The 24,622-nt window shown below is 36.9% G+C and overlaps 1 protein-coding gene across 1 annotated transcript in view; it reads left to right on the plus strand.

The window, feature by feature from the left end:
* NHLRC2 (NHL repeat containing 2) overlaps positions 1-23,976 on the plus strand; it is a 59,708-nt gene extending 35,732 nt beyond the window's left edge. Inside the window, exons 6-11 of the mRNA XM_027596349.2 lie at positions 7,381-7,480; positions 9,970-10,201; positions 10,774-10,896; positions 12,011-12,217; positions 13,345-13,564; positions 16,553-23,976. Coding sequence (XP_027452150.1) covers positions 7,381-7,480; positions 9,970-10,201; positions 10,774-10,896; positions 12,011-12,217; positions 13,345-13,564; positions 16,553-16,809 — 1,139 coding nt within the window. The 3' untranslated portion in view covers positions 16,810-23,976. The remainder of the gene's footprint in view (positions 1-7,380; positions 7,481-9,969; positions 10,202-10,773; positions 10,897-12,010; positions 12,218-13,344; positions 13,565-16,552) is intronic.
* Positions 23,977-24,622: the final 646 nt, after the last annotated feature.

The raw sequence follows: 24,622 nt of genomic DNA on the forward strand, positions 1-24,622 counted from the left end.
GCAGAAGAGACCTACAAGATGATTTCTTTTACAGAAAGTTGACCCTGCAGGAAAAAACCTTCGTGTAACTTTGACTCCCCCAAAACTTAACTGTTGATAGCCTGCTGTACCGACAACAGAAACAGTCAACTGATGCATACTTTGTATATTATATGTATATATACTGTATTTTTTTTTAAGATTTTATTTATTTGTCAGAGAGCGAGCGAGCACACAAGCAGGGGGAGCGGCAGAGGGAGAGGGAGAAGCAGGCTCCCCACGGAGCAGGGAGCCCAATGCAGGATTCCATCCCAGGACCCTGGGATCATGACCTGAGCCAAAAGACGCTTAACCGACTGAGCCCCTAGCACCCCTATATACTGTATTCTTACAAAAAAAGTAAGCTGGAGAAAAGAAAATGTTAAGAAAATCGTAAGAGAAAATATAATTACAGTACTGTACTGTATTGATTTAAAAAAATCTGTGCATAAGTGGACCCATGTAGTTCAGACCTGTTTTCAAGGGTCAGCTGTACATTGAGAGATCCATCCAGACATGGTAAAATAAGAAAAGAAGAAAACGAAAAACACAAATTTTTAGACCAGTGGTTCCTTGTGGGAAAAAGAGAGGGTATGATCATGGAGGGATGCATGAGGTTTTCAAATAATATCCTTCTTCAGCTTGGTGGTGTGCACATAGATTTTTAGTTATTAAACTTTATATGTATAACATGTATCCATTTGTATGTATGTTTAATTAAAAATTGAACTTTTAGAAAAAGCAATAGCTTAGGTAAAGAGAATGAAAAATAGTGGGGACAGATATACAACTGAATGTATATCTTATCAAGGGATCCATTTAATAAATAACATACTTCAGGAGATTAGGGAAAGGTACTTGAATACCTCTGATTGTTTTAAGTATACATGTAATGTGAAGATGTATGTATGTATTTTAAATGCTGACTGAATAGCCCAAACCCATGCCATCACAGTAATAAAAGCATAAAAATAATTAACATAAAATGATTTTTATAAAAGAGATTGTTTCATCTTTGTTTTTTATTATCACTGTGAATATGGTCAGAGCTTCATAATGCACTAAAAATAATTACTAGCTACAATAAATTTATAGTTTTTCAGAATCTTTGCCATGTTTCTAAGAGCTTTTTTATCATAAAGGTCAAAACCCCTGCTAGTCTCTAAGTACTTTAGACGTTACCTGATTTAGAATAATTTATGGAAAGGACAATGTGCCCGAATTCCATTAACCTTCCTTGGCCCTTTAATCAGCATTTTATAATTTAGCTGTTCTGATACAACTTTAAATGATTGAAATCTAGCTGTTTAGTATGCTAGTCTAAAAATCTAGTGTTGGTACTTGGGTACTTAGATAATATGCTTCTTTGACTTCCATTAATATGCTATAAAATACCATAAAAAAATCCTCTAAGATAATCAGATGATAGGTTTTTTTGAGGAATAGAATTTATACAATGTGACTACTGTGTTTTTATTTTGTTAATAGTTTTATATTTAAAATTTGAGAGAAGATTCTTTTATTATCTTATCACATTGACTTTGTATTTATAAGATTTTTTTAATAAAAAGTTTTAGGTTAATGAGGTATAATTTAATAGAAAGTGAAACTCACCCTCATTAGGTATAGTTCTATGTATTTTGACAAACATATACAGTCTTATAACCATTACTACAATTAAGATATAGAATATTTCCATCACCTCAAAAAATTCTCATGATCCTTTGTTCAGTCTCCCTCCTACCACCTCTACCACCCACTCCAGCTGCTGGCAACAATCATCTATTTCTTGTTGCTCATTATATTCTTTATCTCTGGCTTCTTCAATTTAGCTTAGTGCTTTTGACATTCATCCCTGTTGTTTCTATCAGCAGTTCTTTTTTTCAGTAGTATTCCATTTGTATGGCTGTATCACAGTTTATTATTTACTAGTTGATAGACATTTTGGATATCTCTAGTTTATGGCAATTATGACTAAAACCTCTATAAACATTTGCGTACAGGTTTTTATGTGGACATATTTATTTTCTTGGGTAGATGCTTAGGAATTGAAATTGTTGGGTTATATGGTAAGTGTATGTGTAGTTTTATAAGAAACTGCCAAACTGTTTTCAAACTGTTTTCTTGGAGTCCCAAGTGTCCGTCTGGAATAATATTGCTTTAGCCTGGAGAACTTCTGTAACATTTCTTGAGGCACATGTCTGCTGACATTAATTTCTCTTGGCCTTTCTTTTTTAAGTGGGGGATTGGAGTTGGGATGTCTGAAAAAGTATATACCTTCATTTTTGAAAGATTTTTTTACTCCATATGCAAGTCTGGATTGACTTTTTTTTAATATACATATATATATATATATGTATATATATATGATGTCATTCCACTGCCTTATAACTTATATAGTTTTAAACAAGAGGTCTGATTATTTTCCTAGTTCCTTCATGGCTGCCATCAAGATTTTCTCTGGTTTTCAGTAGTTTGACTGATATGTATAGGAGTTATCCTGCTTAGAATTCTTGAGTCTGTAGTTTTGTGTCCTTCGTTATTTGTGGAAAAATTCTCACCTATCATCTCTTCAAATGTGTTTTCTGCTCCTTTCTCTTCTTTCTGGGATTTCAGTTACTTATATGTTAGACTCTGATACGTTCTATCCAGCAACTCTTACGTATCATGTTTTTTTTTTATTTCACCCTTTATTCTCTTTTTTGTGTTTCAGTTCAGATAATTTGTATTTAGTTATATTGTTTCCTCAGCTGTGTTTAATCAACTAATGAGTCTATTGAAGGAATTTTTATCACAGATTCTTTTTGATATAGCATTTCTGTTTTACTGTTTCTTAATAGATTCCATCTACCTGCTTAAATTCTATTTAGGTATGTTGGCCACCTTTTTCTCTAGATTCTTTAACATAGAAAGTATAGTTCTTTCAAACCCCATGTCATACAGTTCTAAATTTCAGGTCATCTCTGAGTCTGTTTCTGTTGATTGTTTCTTGAAAATGGGGTTTTGGTTTTGGGGTTGTTTTGTTCTGCTTTGCTTTTATGTGTGTCTTCTCATTTTTTATTATATTCCAGTAATTTTGAATAGAACTGTAAAGGCTGATGAGATCAGTATATTTATGCCATTGTAAGGGAAGTTTGAGTCAATCTAATCAGAACCTAGGCTGGGTCTGGGTTTTATTATTGCTGTGGCTACTGTCAGTTTATCATAGCTCTTGAACTCCTCTAGCAGTGGGCTGCCCTTGCCTTAGCGTGGGGCCTACATGCTGGAGGGGTTTCCTGCACAGCTGACCACAGAGGGCTTGTTGCATTGCACTCCTGCAGCATCCGGAGAGATAGATTGCTGCTGTTATTCTGTCCTGGGCTGCACGGGGGCTATGGGGTGTTCTGTTGTTCTGGTCAGCCTCAGTCTCGGGGAGACCCTGTATGCCTGGACCTCCATGAAAGGAGGTAGGGAGCTTTTTCATTGTTGCTGTTCTTTTTCTCTCTGGCAGCTAAACTCTGAGTGGTTTAGAGGAATTTGCTGCTGCTCCCCCAGCAGTGGGAAACCTGTATTGGTGTCAGTATGGGGTCTTTGGCCAAAGATAGTTCTCTGCCCCTCCCTCAGAGATAGAAAGGTTTGGGGTGTGTGTGTGTGTGTGTGTGTGTGTGTGTGTGTGTGTGTGTGTGTGTTTTCCCTACCCTTCTCCAGCTGTGATTGGTGTTTTCCTGTGCCATGGGGGTGCTAGGCTTTACTTCTTTCTCTAATGGCGTGAGGTTTTGCTTCCTAGGAGGTTTAGAGACTGTGTAGAAAAAACTGTTTATATAAATGGACTATTTCACAGTTGCTATTTAGAGGGTTCTAATGATTGGGATCTCTTTTTGATCATGGCTGCTTAAAATAACACTGAATTTTTAAAAGCTCATTGGCAGGTAATTTTATTTTCATATTTCATTTGCTGATTTTATTCCTGTCTTCTGAAATTATTTCACTAATCCTTACAATCATGAGAGAGTTTGCCTTTTAAAATACTCGCAAAACCTTTTTTTGCCTTTGGCATTGTCTTTTTTTTTTTTTTTTAAGTGACTGTTGAAAATCAATAATACTAAGTGCACTCTTAATTTAAAATTGAAATGTTCATGATTGTCACGTTCTTATTAGGAGGAACAAAACTAATACCCATACTTGGTGATAAAACTGTGTGCTTCAGATTTCAAAATCCAGGGTGAACAGTATAAATTATTAATATGATTCTTGTTGGTTTGATAAGCATTATAAATGCCAGACTACCTTTTTTTTTCTTATTTTTTTAAACTCTCATTTTATCTGCAAGAACAAACTCTTCAGCCCTCAGGGAAATTATCAGGCTGGGTAAAAACTTTCTGAGAGGCAGCGTTGCATGGACTGGAGCCAGACTGCTTAGGTTCTAATTAGTTTTACATCTCAGTAGTTATGTGACTTTGGACGAGTTACCTAGTCTCTTTATGCCTCAATTTCCTCATCTAAATTAAAGATAATAATAGGATCTAGCTCAAAAGCTTATTGCAAGAATTATGAGGGTTAATATACATGAAACACTTAGAACAGTGCCTGGCCTCATACAAAGTACTGCAGAAGTGTTTGCTATAACATAGAGTTTCATCCTGTGAGTCACAAAGAGTTGCTGATAAGCTGAAACAACCCAAAAATGGAAAGGCAAGGGATTGGAAAAAATCCTGGTAAGAGATTATTCAGCTATAGGCTATTCCACAAGCTACAGGGAGGGAAGGACAGGCGTGAAACCAGGCACACATCCTGGAACAGATAGCCATGATTACATTTGACCAGATCTCTGCTTCTGATCACACAGAAAATGCTCTTGTGTACTTCAAGCCTGAGCTAAGTCCATGGGGCAGAGGCAGGAGGGAGGGAGACGTCAATGAGCCAAGCAGGACTTGGCCAGAAGGGCCAAAGCTCACTTCTGTATTTCCTTCATTCTGATCAGAACACTAATAATCTGGAGTCAGACTCACCAATTATTATTCCAGGTTTAGCTGTGTGAATTTCAACAAATTAACCCTTTTCAATTTCAGTTTCTTTGTAAAATGGAGATGATAAGAATAAGACTTACTGAAGTTGTTAAGGAAATAATCCCCGTAAGGTGCTTATTCATTAGCTCAGTGCCTTAAACATAGGAAATGTTCTGGATGGTCATCATCCTCCCTCTCCCTGTCCCCACTGTCAACATCATCATCACCATCAGTTGTCACGGGGAATCCCAAGACGCCGAAATCCTGATCTGGCACAGCCTTTGCTTCTATACTTTTTCTCATTCCTCAGGCTTCTAAAGGAAGTAAGTACACAGAGAGCAAAACCAAACAACCTGTTTGCACTTTACTACTATGAAGTTTGGCCTTCATATAGTAGACCCTGGTTGAACTAGGCTGGTCTGTTTGGAGAACTGATTTGGTCTTTCACTCAGCTAGATACCAACACAGCTCTCCTTTGGCAAGGTAGAGGCTTTAAAAGCATGTCATCTTCTAATAGTTACAGTTTTATTTCTAATCTTTATGCTTTTTGCTTCTTCTTGTTGCACAAATTAGGGCCTTCAAATGATGCTAAATAAAAGTGCTGACTAGCAGATATCCTTGTCTCATTTCTATTCTCAGGGAGAATGTCTTAGTCACCTTGGGCTGCCATAACAAAATACCACAGATGGGGTGGCTTAAACAACAGAAACTTATTTTCTAATAGTTCTGAAGGCTAGAAGTCCAAGGTGCCAGCATGATTGGTTTCTGGTGAGAGCTCTCTTCTGGCTTATGGATGGTCACCTTTGTACTTTGTCCTCACATGGCAGAAGCAAAATAAAATAATTATGAAAAGCTTTTGATCTACTCTAAAGGTGATTAAGCAGAGACTGAGTCCCCAGAACAAACGGATGCCCTTGTCACTTTTAATGTAATTTTTGTTCATAAAAATATTTGACTATAAAAAATTAAATTGAAATGCTTTCCTTTAGATTTCATAGGATAGCAGTTAAGAACACAGAAAAAGAGGCAACATGTGATATAGATTTTTCTGTTGGACTGTCTCGTGTCAGATTCCAGTTCATTTACTAGCACTGGGATCCTGGCAAATTACCTCACCTCTCTAAGGTCTCAGTTCCTTCATCTGTAAAAAGGGCCGAATAACACTACCTGTCCCTTGGGGCATTTGAGAAAATGTAAGTGATAATCTTTATAAAGTGCTTGGCACATAGCTACCACAATTTATTGAGAACCATCAATATTATTTTTGTTATTCAATTGAAAGACACTTGAAGGTAATACAAGTGAAGGAAAACAGGTTCCTTCTGGACACATGCTCCTTGAAGTTAAAGAAAATACTACCAAGATACTTCTTTTAGCATAAGGAATATCTGACCAAATTATTTTAGTTAAAAATTCTCAACTACATATAAAAGTCACCTCAGGATGCAGTTTTAGATATATTTTTTTAGGCCCCACACCCAGTGTGGGGCTCGAACTCACGACTGAGATCTAAGAGTCACATGCTCCACTGACTGAGCCAGCCAGGCACCCCTAAATTAAATATTTTAACAGTAGAATTAATTAGAGAAAGAGAGCCTTGTCACATTGTAGTAACTTGTAACATCAGTCTAAGAAAGTAGAAAATTACGAGTTTTAGTAAACAATTGTAATATATTCTATATTGTAATGTAGTCATAGCTTTTTTGCATATCAACTATTTTTTGGAAAAAGCCTCATAGCCAATTAATTAATACAATGGATTTTTAAATAGCAACTGTGATGTGTATCTAAGTCTAGCTAATCCTGTGGTGGAAGTACATTTTTTAAAAATACTTTATTTTACTTTTAAGTAGGCTCCGTGCCCAACGTGGGGCTCAAACTCATGAGCCCGAGACCAAGAGTCACATGCTCTACCGACTGAGCCAGCTAGGTGCCCCAGTGGAAATACCTATTTCTTACACTATTAAAAGATAGTTTTTTCATGAGAAATTGTTCAAAGAACCTGTTGTTAAAGCATATGATTTCAGTGGTTAGTGCTAGGTATTTGGCAGAGTTTCTTTGGAGAGTATATGTCAACTCATTTTATCAAATAAGAAATCAAATATTTAAAAGCATTGTGCCCAGAGATGCAGAGGGACATCCTGCTATTAAGAATACTTTGGATTTCTGTGAATTTACAGGTAAATTTATAAATCTAAAGAAATAAACCTTTCACGAGGAAAATGGAAAAATTTCAAAAGCAACTTAAAACTGTAAAACTTTTTTCTTCTTCAGATGATTTATAAACATACTGCTGTCATCTTTAAATTTCTGAAACACATGGAGTGTTTGTATTAACAAGACACGTATATATTAATTACTGCTTATTTTTATAAAGGTTCAGAGGTCCAAACAGATGACATTCTGTGGATAGCCATGGCAGGGACTCATCAGATATGGGCACTGCTACTGGACTGTGGCAGACTACCAAAGAAAAAGTAAGTGAGAGTATCTCTCTTTGGGTAAACTATGAGTTCACAGAATTCCCTCTCCCCAAGTCTCTGTTCTTGCAACGCCTCTATGCTAGTTGGGATGTGCTGGGCTACAGCACCATAACAAACAACCCAGATTCTCAGGAGCATAAGACAAGGTTCGTTTCTTGCCCACTCACATAGGTTCACTGGGGAGCGCTCCTCTGTCGGGCTGTTGACCAGGCTGATGAAGCAGCCACCTGCTTCATCTGGAGCTTTGCCAGTCATCCTGGCAGAGAGAGAGGTGGTGAGTCGCTCAGTGGCTCTTAAAGCTTCTACTCACTTTTACTTAAATTTCATCAGCCCAAGTAAGTCTTGTGACCACCATTGCTAACTTCCGGGAACGTGAGAAGATCATCCTATCGAGCCTCCAGAGAGAGAACTGGAAATGTTTGGTGGCCACTCATCTCTTAACATGCAGTCCACACATCCCTGCTCAGGAATGCAAATGTTTGAGTACTATGTGGCAGAGTGCTTAATGGCTCAGGTTTTGTAGTCCTGCCTGAGATCAAATCCTGGCTCTGCCACTTACTAGTTTGGGAGCTTAGGAGAGCCAATTTAACTTTCTATGCTTCGGTCTCTTTATATCTTAACTTTGTAGGCTTGTTTTGAAAATTAATAGTAGGTATGAAGAGCTCAGCCTGGTGCCTGGTTTATACAGTAAATGTAGGAGTTTCGCTACCACCGTTGGGGATATAAAGATGAAAAAGCAGTGTCTCTGCACAGTTTCTTATATCCTTCTGTAGAGCCTTGTCTCTTCTCCCTCACACTCCAGGTAGAACTGACCATACTCTTCTCTGTGACCCCCCCTACACTCCCTGTGTAGTTACATTACTGTACTGATAAGTTCCTTCTCTCTTCCCCTCCTCCCTCCCTCCCTCTTTTTTCTTCTCTCCCCCTGCCCTGTTTCTGGTTGCATTTGCTGGTTTCCATAACTATTTCCTCCTACTAGACTGTCCCTTAAAGTAAAATTGTCCCTTACGTAAATAAGAGGAATACCCAATATCAATAAAATATGAGGTATCAAGGAAGGCTTCCTGAAAGAAGCTGCTAAATTAAAACCTGATAGAGGAGCAGGAGTTAGGGAGAGTGGAGGTTTCCAGGCAAGAAATGACACCAGTGATGTGAGTAAAAGCCAGATCGTGAAGCACCTTCTGTGTCCTTTGAAGAAATGTGAACATTATTCTGCATGCCTTTATGGAAAGTTTTGAGCTGGCTAGTGACATGATTTGATCTGTGTTTTTGAAAAAACGCTGGCAGCATTTGGACTGGGACAAAACTAGAGACAGAGATAGCAGTGAGGGGACTGTGATCATCTCCAGGCAAGAGAAGATAGTAGCCTGAACAGTGTGGTGACCAGAAACATTAACGCGAAGCATAATTATAAACAGTAGAAGTAACAGACATGGCCAGAATGCACTGTTCTAGATGGCTGTTTTCGACCCATATGGTTAAGAGTGGGCTAAATTTCCAAATAAGTAGAGTTTTGTCACTCTCGTTCATAATAGAAAAATGTCCAGTCAGATCACATGGACCTGTATCATAATTTTAAGGATGCTTGATCTTTTTTACTGATCTTCCAGTGGTAAAGATTTCTAATGTTTTAGAAGTTACCCTTTCTCCCCACTCTTTCTTTTAATTAAGGAAACTCCTATTTGAAATTAAGATTCCTATTAATTACCTTTTAATTTATTTGTTTGGCATATTAGTTATCACATGTATTTCTCTGACTACATTTTTCTTTAAGTTTCTTAAATAAGTGGCTGTATTTTATACATTCTGTATCCCTTTGCCTCTATCCCCCATTGGGAACATATCAGTGAATAAGTGATTGGTGGTCATCTTAGACTTCTGCCTGCTGGGCCACATCTGGAGATGATGTACATGTCGTCTCATTACTTTGCGTCCTGAGTCAGCTTCTTCCCCTCCCTCGACGCAGCATGCCACCGTGTCTTCCTTCCAGTTCCTGCAGCATAAACCTAGAAGCCAAAGTGTAAAGCTTTCTATTACAAAAAGAATCATTGCAAAGTCCTTTAAATAGAAATTTCTCTATTGTATATAAGAAATTGATTTTATAGTTGATTAAAGCAGCATAATTGTCCTGTAAGAAGTTAAGCTGGGATCCAGATGTACCTATCTCTGGCTGTTTGTAGGAGAAAAAAAAAAAAAAACCCACACACAACTATCCAGTCAATAATATGATCATTGAGAATAGTTTCAATTTTGTGTATGTCAAAAAAAAAAAAAAGTAAAGGTCCCTGCACAGTGAGTAAGTTAATGATTTAGAAGAACTCTAGGGAAAGTAAAGCTGACTTGCACACTTGAGGCCAAGATCATGAGTCTGTTTTTTAACAGTGTTTATCACCACTGATTTCATTACTTACATTTATTTGATGACTAAATTGGACACAACATAACGATGTCGATTCCACCTATGAACTTGGGTTTTTTTTTAGTGAGCTGAAAAAAGGAACCTGCCTTCGGTTTGCTGGAAGCGGAAATGAAGAGAACCGAAATAATGCATATCCTCACAAGGCAGGCTTTGCCCAGCCTTCAGGTCTCTCTCTGGCCCCCGGAGATCCCTGGAGCTGCCTGTTTGTCGCAGACAGTGAGAGCAGCACGGTGAGAACGGTCTCGCTGAGAGACGGAGCCGTGAAGCACCTCGTGGGAGGAGAAAGAGATCCCATGGTAATGCGTGAAGATCGCTTCTGCATGCTATGCCCAGACCCTAACCCCACTTGCATGTTTCGAATTGTGAAGTTATTAAATTTCAGGAGAGCAAGTTCTTGGCCTATCCATAAATTAAAGTGGAAGTCAGGCCAAAGGAAGTGTGAATATAAAACGCGAGTAACAAAACCATCTAAGAAAAGTCAGTTGACTCTCCTTGATTACACAGATGTCGAGGCTTCAGGAAGAATGGAAGGATCAAATGTTGATTACAGAGGAAAGAGGAAAATGTAAATTAGATACTTGGCAGGAGGGTGGAAAGAGCACCAGATTAGTAGACTTGACCTGTTCCTGACCAGATGTGTGATTACTGTGAATAAAAGTACCAAGTGCCGCAAATTAACACAGGTTCAAAATTCTGTCATTTTTTTTTCTTGTCTGAATTGAATACCCAGGTCTATTTATATGAAATCAGACCCATTTCCCCTTTAACTTAAGTAGCATATATAGTCTTCTTTTTACTTTATATCCTATGCTGTAGCACTGGAAAAATTTTAATACATGCTATTTCTTTCTTTAAAAAAAAAAAAAAGAATTTATTTGCTTTTGGTGATGTTGATGGAGAAGGAATCAATGCCAAGCTTCAGCACCCACTTGGAGTAACTTGGGACAAGAAAAGGAATCTACTTTATGTGGCAGACTCTTATAATCACAAGGTGAGTCTTAATAGAATTCTAGATTATCCTGCTTTTCATCTGTGGCATTTAAAAAGCTGAAAGCTCTGTGAGCCTCCTCCAACTGCCACTTTAAAATAGAGAGGAGTAACAGTCTTTGACAACGATGTACAGGCCTTTGCTGTTCTTTTCTTAGTCCTTTCTTTGCAAAGAGGATACAGTGGCACTCGGAGCTGGAGAAGGGACTAAATCAGTTCCCCGTGACTACAGCAAAAAATCGTGAATTGCGATCCATCAAAGCTGCCTAGTGACAGGGTAAATAAGGCGGCAGGTGTCGGGAAAATTAGTATGTCAACTAACAAAGGAACGTTTCGAGCTGTTGCATAGTTGCAGTGCCTGCTAGCAAATAATTCCATTTTCAGTAGCATTTCCATTTTTGTCTCTATTGCATGGATTATTCAATTGTTGCCATTTTTATTGCATTTTTCTTTTCTATAAAAACTAGTGGAAAATGTTAATACCTTGTGATGACACCATAAATTAACATAATTGAGGCACAATTGGAAATCATTAGGTTTAACAGAAGCAGCCAATTCTCAGCCAGTGTTAGATGCTCGTGAAAAAGAAGAAAGTTCAACTGGGTCTTATTGTGAGGAAAAAGAATAACATTTAAAATTTTTTTTTGATTCCAGAATTTCATCAAAGATTGCTGCTGGAAGATAAGATGTAATTGGGTGTTTTATGTCATTTTTAGCTCTCAGAATGGAGTGTCTCCCCTGAGACTATAATTTGAATGTTTGGCTTTTCAAGAAAATATGGAAATGCCAATTTTTTTTTTTTTAAGATTTATTTATTAGAGAGAGCATCCTCATGAGTGGGAGGAGGAACGAAGGGAGAGGCAGAAAATCTTAAGCTGGGCATGGAGCCTGATGCAGGGCGCGATCTCACAGCCCTGAGGTCACTGCCTGATCCGAGATCAAGAGTCAGACCCTTAACCAATGAGCCACTCAGGTGTGCTGGAAATGCCTATTTTTCTGAGATTTAGTAAGAATGCTAACGGCAGTCAAGTTCTCTGGTTTGCTTTTCACTACACTTTTCTATACTACGAACAAGAGCTTGACCTTCAGCTATATACTGCATTATTCTTTCCTTTTAGATTAAAGTTGTGGATCCAAAAACAAAAAACTGCTCAACATTAGCAGGAACCGGAGACGCAAGTAACGTTATCACTTCCAGCTTTACCGAGTCAACTTTTAATGAACCAGGAGGCTTGTGTATTGGAGAGAATGGCCAGTTATATGTAGCAGACACCAATAATCATCAGATTAAAGTGATGGATTTAGAAACAAAAACGATTTCTGTGGTAAGCAATCAAAGTGTAAGTTAAAGAGTATTATTTTAAGAATGATACTAAAGTCCTCACAGCACAGAGGCACTTTTGATTAAACCATCTCCAGTGTTGGACGTAAAACACGTAGGTAGTGAATGCTCCTTCCAGAATGCCCTGTTCTTGTTAAAATAAAAATTCCCTTTGTGATGAGAATGTTTAAGATACTGGAAGTTGGAGAGAATTTGAACTTTCATCTGTGTTTGTCAAAAAAAAAAGTATGGGTGTAGACATACGTACGTACTGCACGGGTTGGGTTGTCCAGGTGTTTTGTGTGTGTTTTTTTTAAGGATTCTTGGCTTCACCATAGGAAACAAAGATAACACATTAACCTCTTACCAGGTAACCTCCCAAAGGAAACCCTAGGAGCCACATTTCTCAACACGTTGAAAATAAGATTGGAAGAAACTTAAATGAGTTCTAATCAGTTTTTTAAAGATAAGGATATAGTTTCCAAAAACATTCACGCTACCTCTTGATATTGTCACATTTGGCTGGGGAAAAAGACGAGTTTTTTTTTCTAAAATTCTAGGAATTCCCAAGATACATTTTTTTTAAGATTTTATTTATTTATTTGAGAGAGAGAGAGGGAGAGCACAAACAGGGGGAGCGGCAGGCAGAGGGAGAAGCCCCGACATGGGGCTGGATCCCAGGACCCCAGGATCATGACCTGATCCGAAGGCAGACGCTTAACCAACTGAGCCACCCAGGCGCCCCCAAGATATATTTTAAAATAAAAATACTGACTGCCATCATAACTGTCATTTCTCTTGACATAGATCATCTTATAGTTGGCAGTGAAAATTTTAAGTGGAATTATACCCCCTACATTTAAATTAATAAAGTTTTACTTTAATTTCCTACCATCTGTAAACATCCTAGACAATGAACTTAGTTCTGTTTCATTAATATTAGTAATCTTTTTGCTACGGTGAAATATGTTTCTGAACCTATAATTATAAGGATGTCTAAGTAAGCACATTTCTAATTCTAATTCAGACTAGAATGGCAATAAAGTTTTATCGACAGAGGTTCAAAAATAAGCTCTTAACAATTACTATGAAGTACTTATGTTTTAATTAACAGATTTTCTTACTTCCTAGCTCCCAGTCTTCAGACCTGACAATGCTGTGGTAGATGGCCCATTCCTGGTCGAGAAACGAAAGACATTGCCCAAACTGCCTAAATCTGCTCCAAACATTAGACTTTCTCCAGTGGCTGCATCACCAGGCCAGACTCTCCAGTTCAGACTAAGATTAGACCTCCCATCAGGAGCAGAGCTGACCGAAGGGGTACCCAGTTGTTGGTTTCTAACAGCTGAAGGTACGAGAATAATCTTGCAAACGTTCCAGTATGAAATTGCATTTACCAGTCTACCTTCCAGTAATACAGTGATCTAAATCTCAGAGTCCATTCTAAAGAAGGAAATTAATTTTTCCCTTGAGTAGGGTATTTTTAAAAACGTACTCTTTTAACTGAAGTAACTTGATTTAGGCTTTTTCCAAATCAGTTTTTTGGTGGTTTTACTACTTTTACTTTTCCAGATCTGCATCTGTCAAGTGCTTTAGAACTTTCAGTTGCTGTTCATCTTATTTCAAAAGGAGGACTTGATTTACCAGTTAAGCCTGAAGCTGCATTTTCTTCTTTAGAGATGCCAGAGGTAGAACCTGAGCCCCATTACTTGCTTGCTATAAGAAAATGGATGCGAAAAAAGTATCTTAAAAGCATGCCATCGAAGTAGAAGAACAAACCATTGTTGAAGGATATGTAATTGAATACAAATGAATCACTATGATCAGAATGCAGGCAGAGCCTTTGTCCTTACTAATTTGTAGTCATTTAAGCTAAGAGCACTTCCTGTTCGAGTCTAGTCTCAAAGTATTCAGTGACTGTAAATTGTGTAAAGATTTGAATGTGTATTTGAAGCGCTGTGTGCTCTTGATTAATGTGTAAGAAGGAATCAGCCTGCCGCTTGCTTGATAGCAGTGCTTCGCAGCCCCTCTAATAGAGTGGACAACTGTAAAGTAAAATATTAGCGGTCCAGAACTAAGTGCTGACTTCTTGTCTCTAATGACCTTCCTCTGTCCTGGTCTCCCACGCTCTTTCACATGTTCTCAGTCTTCCATTTCCTCCCGCCTCCCCCCTCCTACCCTCTCACACACTTCTTTTGTGCCTTCCCCAGTCCCAGGCTCTGTGCCTTCCTACCTTGCTACTTTCTCAGGGCAGCCGCTGCTGTCCTGCAGCTACCCGCTGGGCATCCACACCAAGAGAACCCAGAGATCTTGGTCGTGTAGCCAGGAGGAACTGCTGGTTCAGAGTTGGGGAGGCTGGCCCTGGGGTGACTGAAACCACCCCCGCCCACCACAAGGGAGAGGGCTGAGCTCTGCAGGTGAGGAGGAGGAAGACGTTCGGAGCCAGCTCTGTGGACAGGAGAGTACTCAAACCCTGGCCATTCTTCTTCAGTCCTCAACTGTCGGCTTAACTGTTGTGCCATGTCTCTTAGTCTGCAGGGACTGCATCGATTGGCGATCACTGTTAATTTCATCTCTCTGTTGTAACTAAAGAGCAGTGGATTGACTTTTAAAATACGATATTGACAAATTAACATGTTCAAGTCTATTTGGTCCAACACACAGATTAATAATGAGCCACTGGAATACAAAATACAGGTAATATTAAGGTGAAGGAGTCCGTAGAGAAAAAGCACTTGTCCAAAATAGTGGTTCCATTTTTGTACATGGGCAAATAAGCTTGCAGACAAGAGTCCTAATAATTTAAGGTTTTTGAAAATTATTTTATAGGGTACATTTGTTACATCCATGATTAAAGGAAAGTTTTTCTTCTTGGCCAATTATTTAAAGAACTTAAAACATCTATTTTTAACTAAATTTTGGTCTATATAAAGTTGTCAGCACGTGAAGATTTGAAGTCCCCCCTCCAAAAAGACAGTTGTAAAAGCCCCACTGGCATATTATAACTTCACAAATCCTGCATGTGATATACCTGAAAAATATCTAAAAAGACTTTATTTCTAGAATTGGACATTAAAATAGCACAATTGTTTTCCTGTTTTGATTTAAAATATAAGTCTCCCACTAATCTGTTATGTAGCAAAGCCAAACATGAAATAAAACATATTCCCCAATACAGAAGCAAAGAAGGCCAAAGAATTTTAAAGAGAATTTTTAAATAATGGTTTAAAAGCTCTTCACTTAACTCCTTAGATTTTCACCTTTCACTTTCTCCTTACTCTGACTTGACATATTTTTCTCAAATTTGAGTTTTGAATCAACAGAGAACTAGAAGCAATATAGTGGAAGGGAGATGGAGAGGCCTAAGAAGCAGCAGGTGCTCCGAGTCTGTTGACTCATCCTGAGGTGAAAAGAAAGAAAAAAGCCAAAAAGTAGATATAGAATTTCATTACCACTCAGTAGGTTTTGTACAGATGACCAAAGTCATTGAGAAGTCATGAGACTGTGCTCCATGTCTTCTTTTTAAGATGGCAGGAAAGCATGTCCTGTGTTTTCCAGATGCTGGCTCTTGATTTCTAACCCCTCTTTAAGCTGAATATCCGTGTAAACATGTCCTTCCTCAATATGACTCAGACGTCCCTTCTGAGAGGAGGCACTGCATGAATAAAGAAATTTTTAAAATTCTGATACCAGAAGCTTAAAGAATTCTAATGGTTTACTACACTTGTGTTATAATCTACATATTTAAATCTAAGAAGAGTTATGTATTAAAATGAGGCAGACAAAAATCTTAGTATTTACATTGTTGAGCCGATCTGAATAATATATGCGGTGTTACTTGTCTCTAAAAAATGTATTTTTTGGTTTTTACCTTTGGATATTTAATAATTCATCATTATCTTGACTTTGACCGCAGAGTTGTACGTAGTCTGTATACCCTGGGTTATTCTGTAGTTGTCATAGGCATTCCTAAACACTTTATCTGGTAAAAATGACCTATTTGTTTATTTATAGAACTTAGTAGGTTTCATTTTTAATTTCAAGGATTAAGGATCTATAGACATATTTGCATTATTCAGTTTGGTTTCAGTAGACATTTGCAATTTACAGTGTTCAAAGGAAGAATTTTGATAGTTTGCTATCAAGACCATTAGCCTGGGAACTCCTCCTGGGTGGTCATTGTATCCCGTCAGTGTCCTTCACACAGAGCATAATGCCTGGCACTTAGAGGCTTTCAGTAAATATCCGTTGATTGAATGAATTTAGTCTTCAGAAGGTTTGTCTAATTACCTACTTGTCTTCTTATACAGTCTTAGTAATTTACCTTTTTATTTTCTAGGCAATGAATGGCTTCTTCAAGGACAGATACCCTCTGGAGAAATAGAGAGCATTTCCAGTCAACCAGCGATCTCACTGCAGATTCCTGGAGATTGCTTGTCCCTTGAAGCCGTGATATCTATCAGCGTGTTCCTTTATTACTGTAGCGCAGACAGCAATGCCTGTATGATGAAGGGAATTTTGTTCAGTCAGCCTTTACAGATAAGCCGTGCACACCAAGGGTGCATCGCTCCAGTGGAGCTCAAGTATGGATTTTAACAAGCCAGTTAGCCACCCAGCCACTGTCCTCCATCCTCATCATCACTGTAACTTAGGAAAAGCAGCTTTATTTCTGCCTCTGGATACCAAGGAACCCACTGCTCAGTTCTAGCAACTGGTTTTAAAATAAAGCTATGCTCCATATTTACTTATCTAGTATAAACAAATTCCTTCATTCTGGCTGTGTACCAGTTAAATCACTGACCATCATTTGAACCATGATTTTGTAATCCCTGCTGCTATTTGGCACAAAACTTAAATCCACACTGTAGTCTAGAATATTACCATGAACATAATTCGCAGTGAATACTGATAATGAAACCAAATATTTTAACTAACTTTTTCTACCTTTATTAGTATCAAGGAGCACATTTGAATATACACATTTCACAATAACTTTAAACAGAACCCAAGATCCAGGACACCTGCCATTCAAAGCCTAAGGTCTGTTTAAGCCACAAAAAAAAAAAAAGTCTTTACATCACAGTAGAAACAGAATATCTGGGTGGTAAATATGTTCTTTGTTCTCTTCTGTGATTCTCTCAGTTGAGAGTGATTTAAAAGAGAATTTCTACTTTTATTATAAATTGCTATTTTAACATACCATGATTAATGCCTTATAACTCTATTCAGAAAAAGTATGTCAGAGGATGTACAGACTCCTTTGAGTCCCCAGAGATACTATAGTTTTCACAGAGAAAAGGACTTTGAGACCTATTACTGTCTGTGATACTATTTACGATAAAAAATCAATTGTGACAGCTGAATCTGAGTCAATGGGCATATATGCTATCTTAGAGGTTTAAATTTCACTTAGAAGCACTAAGATATGCAGATTGGTTGGGGTTTGGGTTTTTTGATTCCTGTATTCAGAACTTAAATTATGATCATTTATTGTGATGTTTTTAAAAATCACTTTTAAGCCTTCAAAGAAAATTTTAGTGTGAAGCACTTTCGTGCTATTAATATGTATATATATTTATTACTCTTTAAAATATTAGGGCTGAAACATACAGGGATTTAATGACACTGGGGTTATTTTTAACCCATAAAGAAATTGTCACTAGAAGATACTGAAAGTTTTTTCTTTATCATTTCCCTTTATAACTATTTAAAAGCCTATTCTTGGTTTTACTATAATTGATTCAATATGTTTGTGATTTAAGCAGCTTATAGAATTTTGAAAATGTCAGGTAAACTATATTTATCCAATAAATATTTATAGACAAGATGGCATAATATGTCTTTCCCTTCAAAAGCAAATTAGAAGTGTGATCTCTGGAGGACCATCATCTGCCCCTTTTTCTTTTTGAAATATTGTTTTGAACATACTAGCTTTATTTACTCAGGTTACCTAAACCTCTGAAGTAAGGAAGTATGTAGTACTGACTTTGATTCAATTTGTAACCTGCTAAAGCTATTTTTAAAGAGTTGTATAAATGTAAAGTTAAAAAGAATCTTGTTTAAAATTATATATAATTAACCTCATAAACCTTTTCTTCCCACAAAAGAATTCTGTAATAAAGGGATGTATAACATTAATACTCTCTTTTACAGAGAATAGGCTGAAGTCATGTTTTAATCTCATTTGAAATATACTTCTCATTTCCAGTTGGACATGATGAGAATATTTTCACTCCCTGGGAAAGAAGTATATGCAGTTTTAATCTAATTCAGAAATACCTGATAATTAATTTTTCAATATAATATGCAAACACACATATAGTTTTATATTATGTTTCTCAGAATCTAGTAATATTCTTTTTGTCTAGACAGTTTTCAGTTAGTATTAAGCTTATACTTTTCTTTGCAAAGTATGGGTTATTAAACATTCTTATTCTTACCCAGTCACCAGTCTGCGCCATTTTACATTAAAAATATTATTTCTATGGATTTAGTATGATTTTTTGTAAATCCTACTAAAGCAGTATAAATAGGTTCCTAGAACTTATGACTAACATAAACCTCTTACATAAGAGGAAGCACTAGAAAGTTTTATTTTTAAAAACTTGATCCTTGGCTGGCTTCTGCTTTCTATAAGGACTTCCATATTGTTTTTTTAACTTTTGCTTCTCTTCTTGTATAAATTATGCCCAGTGATAGTTTAAAAAGAGTAAGTATAAGTCATCTTAAAGTGCCAGTAATGTGGCATCACACACACTTTGACATCATTCCTAGAATCTTGGACCTAAATTATTGTGCTGCTTTGTCACTTTTTCCACCACTCTTTGTGATGTCCTTTCACAAGTGGTAGAACTTTCTTTCCCTGAATTTATACTCAGGATTAGTATGATCCCTGAAAAGAATTTTGCTTATCTTAAATATGCTGCCTCAAGCAAATATTTAATCTATTCACAAGGAAAAACTTAACAGTTTAATCACCCGTAAGTGTAACTTTGATAAAGTTCAATGACTACCAAACAATTTTCTCCTTACCTGTTTTTTGGGGGGGGGGGGGGGCGGGTTCTGAACAAAAGTTTTTTTTTTATGTTATGTTAATCCCCATACATTACATTATTTCTCCTTAACTGTTCTAATACACTATAGTTCTGGTATTATTGGGTCTGCAGAAAGCTATAATCTTAACACAGCCAAAAAAAATTCCCATGTGTGGATGAGAGTAACACAGATCAAGAATCCCCACCTAAGTTTCTCTCACAGGCAGGATAGTTTTGAGTTAATATCACTGAAATAACCTACTCTCTGCTTGTTTTTCCATGTTGGAAAATTTAGGAAAATATTGAAAATATATATCAGTAATAATTTTCTGCCTGCACAAAATTTATTAGTTTATTATATCTGCCAATTAAAAAGACTTCAGTCTGACCATTGTATTTGGCATCATGTTTAAGAACAATTATCAGAAAATTCCATAGTTCACAATTGCATAAAAATATGTGGAGAGGAATTATGTCAACAGTGGTTCTCCTGAGTGATGAAATTATGAATATTTTAATTCTACTTGTATTTTTTTTCAGTGAACAATGTGTTATTTTCAGAAAAAGAAAACTGGAAGCAATTTTTAAAGATCTAAAGTGAACTGAGTTATAAGCACTGATGTAACTTTTCTAAAGTCATCCTTATTACCAAGGATCAGAACATAGTTTGGAGCCCTTTGTTCTGTTGGTTCTCTTAATTATGTGATTTGGTGAAGACAGAAATGATCATGACTTTTTCTTCTGGGGGTTTTATAGCGTAATGTGGTATAGTGGTTGAGAGCATGTGCTTTGCAGGCTCTAGGATTCTAACCGTATACAGTGGGGCTCTTCTACCTGTTTTATGGGGGTCACTGTAAGGCTTCAATAGTGTTTGTATTTAGTAATTAATGGAACTGCTAGTTATTCACTTAGTTAATAATGATAATAATTTATGACCATAAACACATAGCTTGACATTTTCTTTGCAACTACAATTTCTAAAGGAAAATATTTCTCAGCCAACTATTTGATAAGTTAATAATCTCCATGGAGCTGGGATTCAGGAAGAGAAACGGTTTTATAATAAAGTATATTACTACTTTATAAATGATGTTATAGTTAGAAACCTACAGTTTTATGAAAATTTTCTTAAACAGACCCAGGACTACGAGTCATATACTTCCTTTGAGAGGGTCCAGACAGACTCACCCTACACCCCATTCCTGTAACACACTGATGGTGCTTTACAAAGTCTTCAAAGTGCCTTCATGCATTTTGCCTCATTTGAGCTTCAAAGTAACCTATGAATCGGACAAGTAGATGTTACATCCATTTTACAGATGTGAAAATGTGGGTGACATAACTCAAGTTCTCAGAATAATGCCTGATGCTGGAGTGGGGCCTGGCGTGGGCTGTTGCTCAGCCAATTGCGTGGAGTGACTAAAAGGTGAATAGTGAGTGACTTATGTTTTATCTGAATATAGGTCTCCTAATTCCTACCTCTATTCCTAGATGGAGAGTGAAAACAAACTGCAGAATTAAGAAAGAGTACGTACTTCTGTGAATGCTTTCTTCAGCCTCTGTGAAGTATTTAAATAAAGTAATACAAATAGCTGAATTTATTGAGTGCTTACTATGTGCCTGGCACTTTTCTAAGTGCTTTTTATGCATTAACTCATTTAATCCTTACAACAGCCTTCTGAGAGAGATACTGTTTTTCCTTATCTCCCCGATGATGAAACTGAAACAACAAAGTTCTAAGCAGTTACGTAGATTCGAGATCACACATTTAGGAAGTGGCCGGGCCTGGATGAGTCTGCTCCACTACCATACTACTCTGCCTCTCCAGAGTCGGGGTTTTTTAGACCTCAGTCTTTCAAAGCTATATATAGTAAATAGTAATCAAAGAATCCAAAAAGTCCTAGTGATGATTGTTTTTTAAATTTAAGTTAAATCCATTTAACTATTAGCTCTTTGGACTTTTCATTTTACCCTCTTAGGAACAGTCTGTATACTTTTGTTTCCCAAAAGATTTTATGTACCATTCTTTCTTAAATTCGAATATTATCCAGAATTTTTCTTGGCAGACAGATGTATTAAAGAATTAAGTAGATTTTCAGTGTTAGTTCCAACAATGCTATTTTAATTGGTCTTCAAAAGGTAATTATAAGACCTTGTCATAAAGGATAACTGAATTTTTAGCACAAGGCTGTCTCAGACCCTAAACATCTTCATATTTAAGAACATTCTGTTTTTAATAACTAAAGTGAGTTCTAGAAGCATAATATTTGGCCAACCTGTTAACACACATAAAGCACATAAAGTTCTCTGCCTACTTGCTTCGTAAATGACACTGGAATGAGAACCTCCACCCCAGTGACTCAAATATATGTGATTCTATTACAGTAAAGTTTTCACCAGGTCAGCCTATTCTAGAGTTAGGTACTGACAGGAACGAAGTAAAATTTTATATACCACTGTGGTTCATGATCATCCAGGAACAAGATTATAAACATCTTTTCATTAGATAGTCTGCTAATTTAATTAGAATGTGTTAATTGTTATAAAATCCCATTCCTGAAACCCATTAGGAAATGTACAACTTAAAAAGTAACTATTGTGTCATACTTCAGAAGTAGAATTCACTATTAATCACCAAGACTCCTCTTCCTCCTGGGGCACATACATAGTTTATTTAAATGAATTCACGCTAACCAAAAGTCACTGTTTTGTCCTAAATAATTAGAAGTTTGTTTTCCCCATTTCCTTGCAATAGGATAATCTAAAAGAACAGTATTACACAGTAGGGGCTTACTGATCTGCCTGCATGTGTTCCGTGACCAGGAAACCTTGGCCCTTCTCCACCAGACCTGCAGGTTCCCCTGGCTGCTTCTGGCCTCCCGGCAGCCAGTCTGACCACAGAGGGCCTGGGTACAGTGGACCAGGAGGCCGCGCTAGGCAGCTTTTCTGATTGCAACCCTTCCATTTTTCCGTGTGCTGATTTGGTTTAATTGTTTTCAAAGGTTAGAGCTGGAAAGTGAGAACTCTACATCCTTGCTGTGGAATGTTTGCCTAGAGTTCTCCACTGTCCGGTATGTCCCTCTTCGAGGCATGTCGCTCTCAAGTACACCAAGGGGTGTTTTGTTGTGTTGAGAGCCCCCAACCAAAAGGAAAGAATCACAGGTATTTCCAAATAGGCCTCCCTGCCTGTACCAGCAACTGTGTCCTAAAAGACACTAAACGAACATAAACTGAGGCCTTTTTGTGACTGTCAGGGCATGGTACGAATTCCTTCTTTTAGTAGCAACTGACAGAGCTGGTGTTTCTTAGTAATACAGAGTGAAGCAAAATCTGTTAATGTTGAAACTTGAGACTGAATGACATGGACAATTTATTGCCTTTGGTTTTAATATACTTGGTTACATACTAAGATTTGAAATACAGTGACATGAGACCTCAATGCTGAGAAGTAGGAAAAAAAATCGGCCTTCAGATTTAAATATGCCCAGTTTAGACAGTCTTTTTATGATTATCTACCGTGCTATGCTCATGAGAAATATATGCTAAAGTATACAGGGCAAAACAGTTTGATAAAGTATGGTAATGAAGGGTAAAAATAGACATGTTCCTATCTGAAAATGTAGAAGGACTCTGCCATGTAACAATCTTTTGTTAGAATTTGTGGTCATTACAATCGTGCTGTGAGCATCTACAGGATGGGCTGCCTGCGCCGTTCATTATACCATTCAAAACTAACGAGTTTTTGCTTGTATAGGGTTGAAATGTGCTGTTCATGCATGCCTATGATATTCATCATCCAAATTTACCTGTAAAACATACATTACCACTTCCTCTCCACACCTTAGACTTCCCTTTCTTTAAAAACAACAGTAGTTTCTGTAGAAGTTTCAGTGAGGAACTATGGTTTCACAAATAACAGAGCAGATGGTTTTGTTGCAGTACATTTTTTTTCTAGACTTCCTAATGAGATCTCAGTTTCCAGAGGAGAACAGTACTCCATGTGATTTAAAGATTAATTTCTCTCTAATTTGCAATATACCTTCCTAATATTTTAGGAATATTTAGGTTAGTATTTTTTTTAAAGATTTGACGTTCCGTTAGGGCGCATTGAGAACCAACTTAGAAATGTTTTCGTTGCTGTGATCACTTTACATGTGGTTTATAGACAAATCAGAGTTTTCTGTGCGCTTGAGATCTGTATGTATAATACACTCCCAAATTGTAACATTTCATAAATTTGTGAAATTTAGAGACTCAGACTCTGCTGTCTTTTGTGTGGATAAAGTTGATTTATTTTTGAGAATAGAGTTGGTCTGCTGTGCTGACTTCATATCTGTCATTCCAAAGGTTTGATTACATTTATTTTTTCCTCCAAAGATAAAAAATGCAATGAAATCCAATTTATAATTTCATATACTGGTATTTCCATTCATGCTCTAATTCTAAAAATTAATGTGGTCTGCATATTTAAGTGTTTCATGTAGACAGATTACTATATTTTTACAACACTATTTCTGCATATATTTCAAGACTATTTTCAGTGACTTTTTCAAGTACATGTGTTAACAGAAGATCATATAGAATGAATGTGTGCACCAGCCTTCATTACCAACTCAAAAGAAGTGTAATACGTGTGATTATAAAAGAATGTATTTATACTGTACACTAATGCCTAATGCCTCTTTTCTAAAACTTTGCACTATTTCATGAAATAGATTAAATATTTTCTCTCTAAAGCCATGTTTCTGTTTTTAATATGCTTTCTGTTTTAAATATACCATGAGATAATTTTACTGCTTACAAATCTAAGTCACAATTTAGTATTTGAACTTTTGGGGAAATGAGTGTAGGTACTTAATTAAAAAAAAAAACCCTGCAAGCAAATAAAATCATGCAATCATAATTACAGTAATTAAAATCATAAGTATAAAAACTGCATTTAGGAAAGGCGATCTATTCAGTAAATGGTTTGGGGAACATTTGAAAAGAAAAAAGATCTCTAGGGACACCTGAGTGGCTCAGGTGGTTAAGCATCCAACTCTTGATTTCATTTCAGGTCACGATCTCAGCGTTGTGAGACTGAGCCCTACATCAGGCTCCACACTCAGTGGGGAGTCTGCTTGAGATTCTCTCCTTGTCCCTCTACTCACTCTGTCTCTCAAATAAATAAATCTTTTAAAAAAATCTCCATTTAACACTATTTACAGAATTTGAAAGGAATTAATGACAATAAATTTAAGAATACAAAATGCCAGAAGAAATGAAAGAGAATATAGTGTCGGGGTGAGGAGGGCATTTCTAAGTATGACCTAAAACCCAAAAGCAATAATGGGAAAGATTGATATGTATGACTACATAAAAGTTTTAGGCATCTG

Source organism: Zalophus californianus, chromosome 15 (genome assembly GCF_009762305.2).
Source record: "Zalophus californianus isolate mZalCal1 chromosome 15, mZalCal1.pri.v2, whole genome shotgun sequence".
Classification (NCBI taxonomy): Eukaryota; Metazoa; Chordata; class Mammalia; order Carnivora; family Otariidae; genus Zalophus; species Zalophus californianus.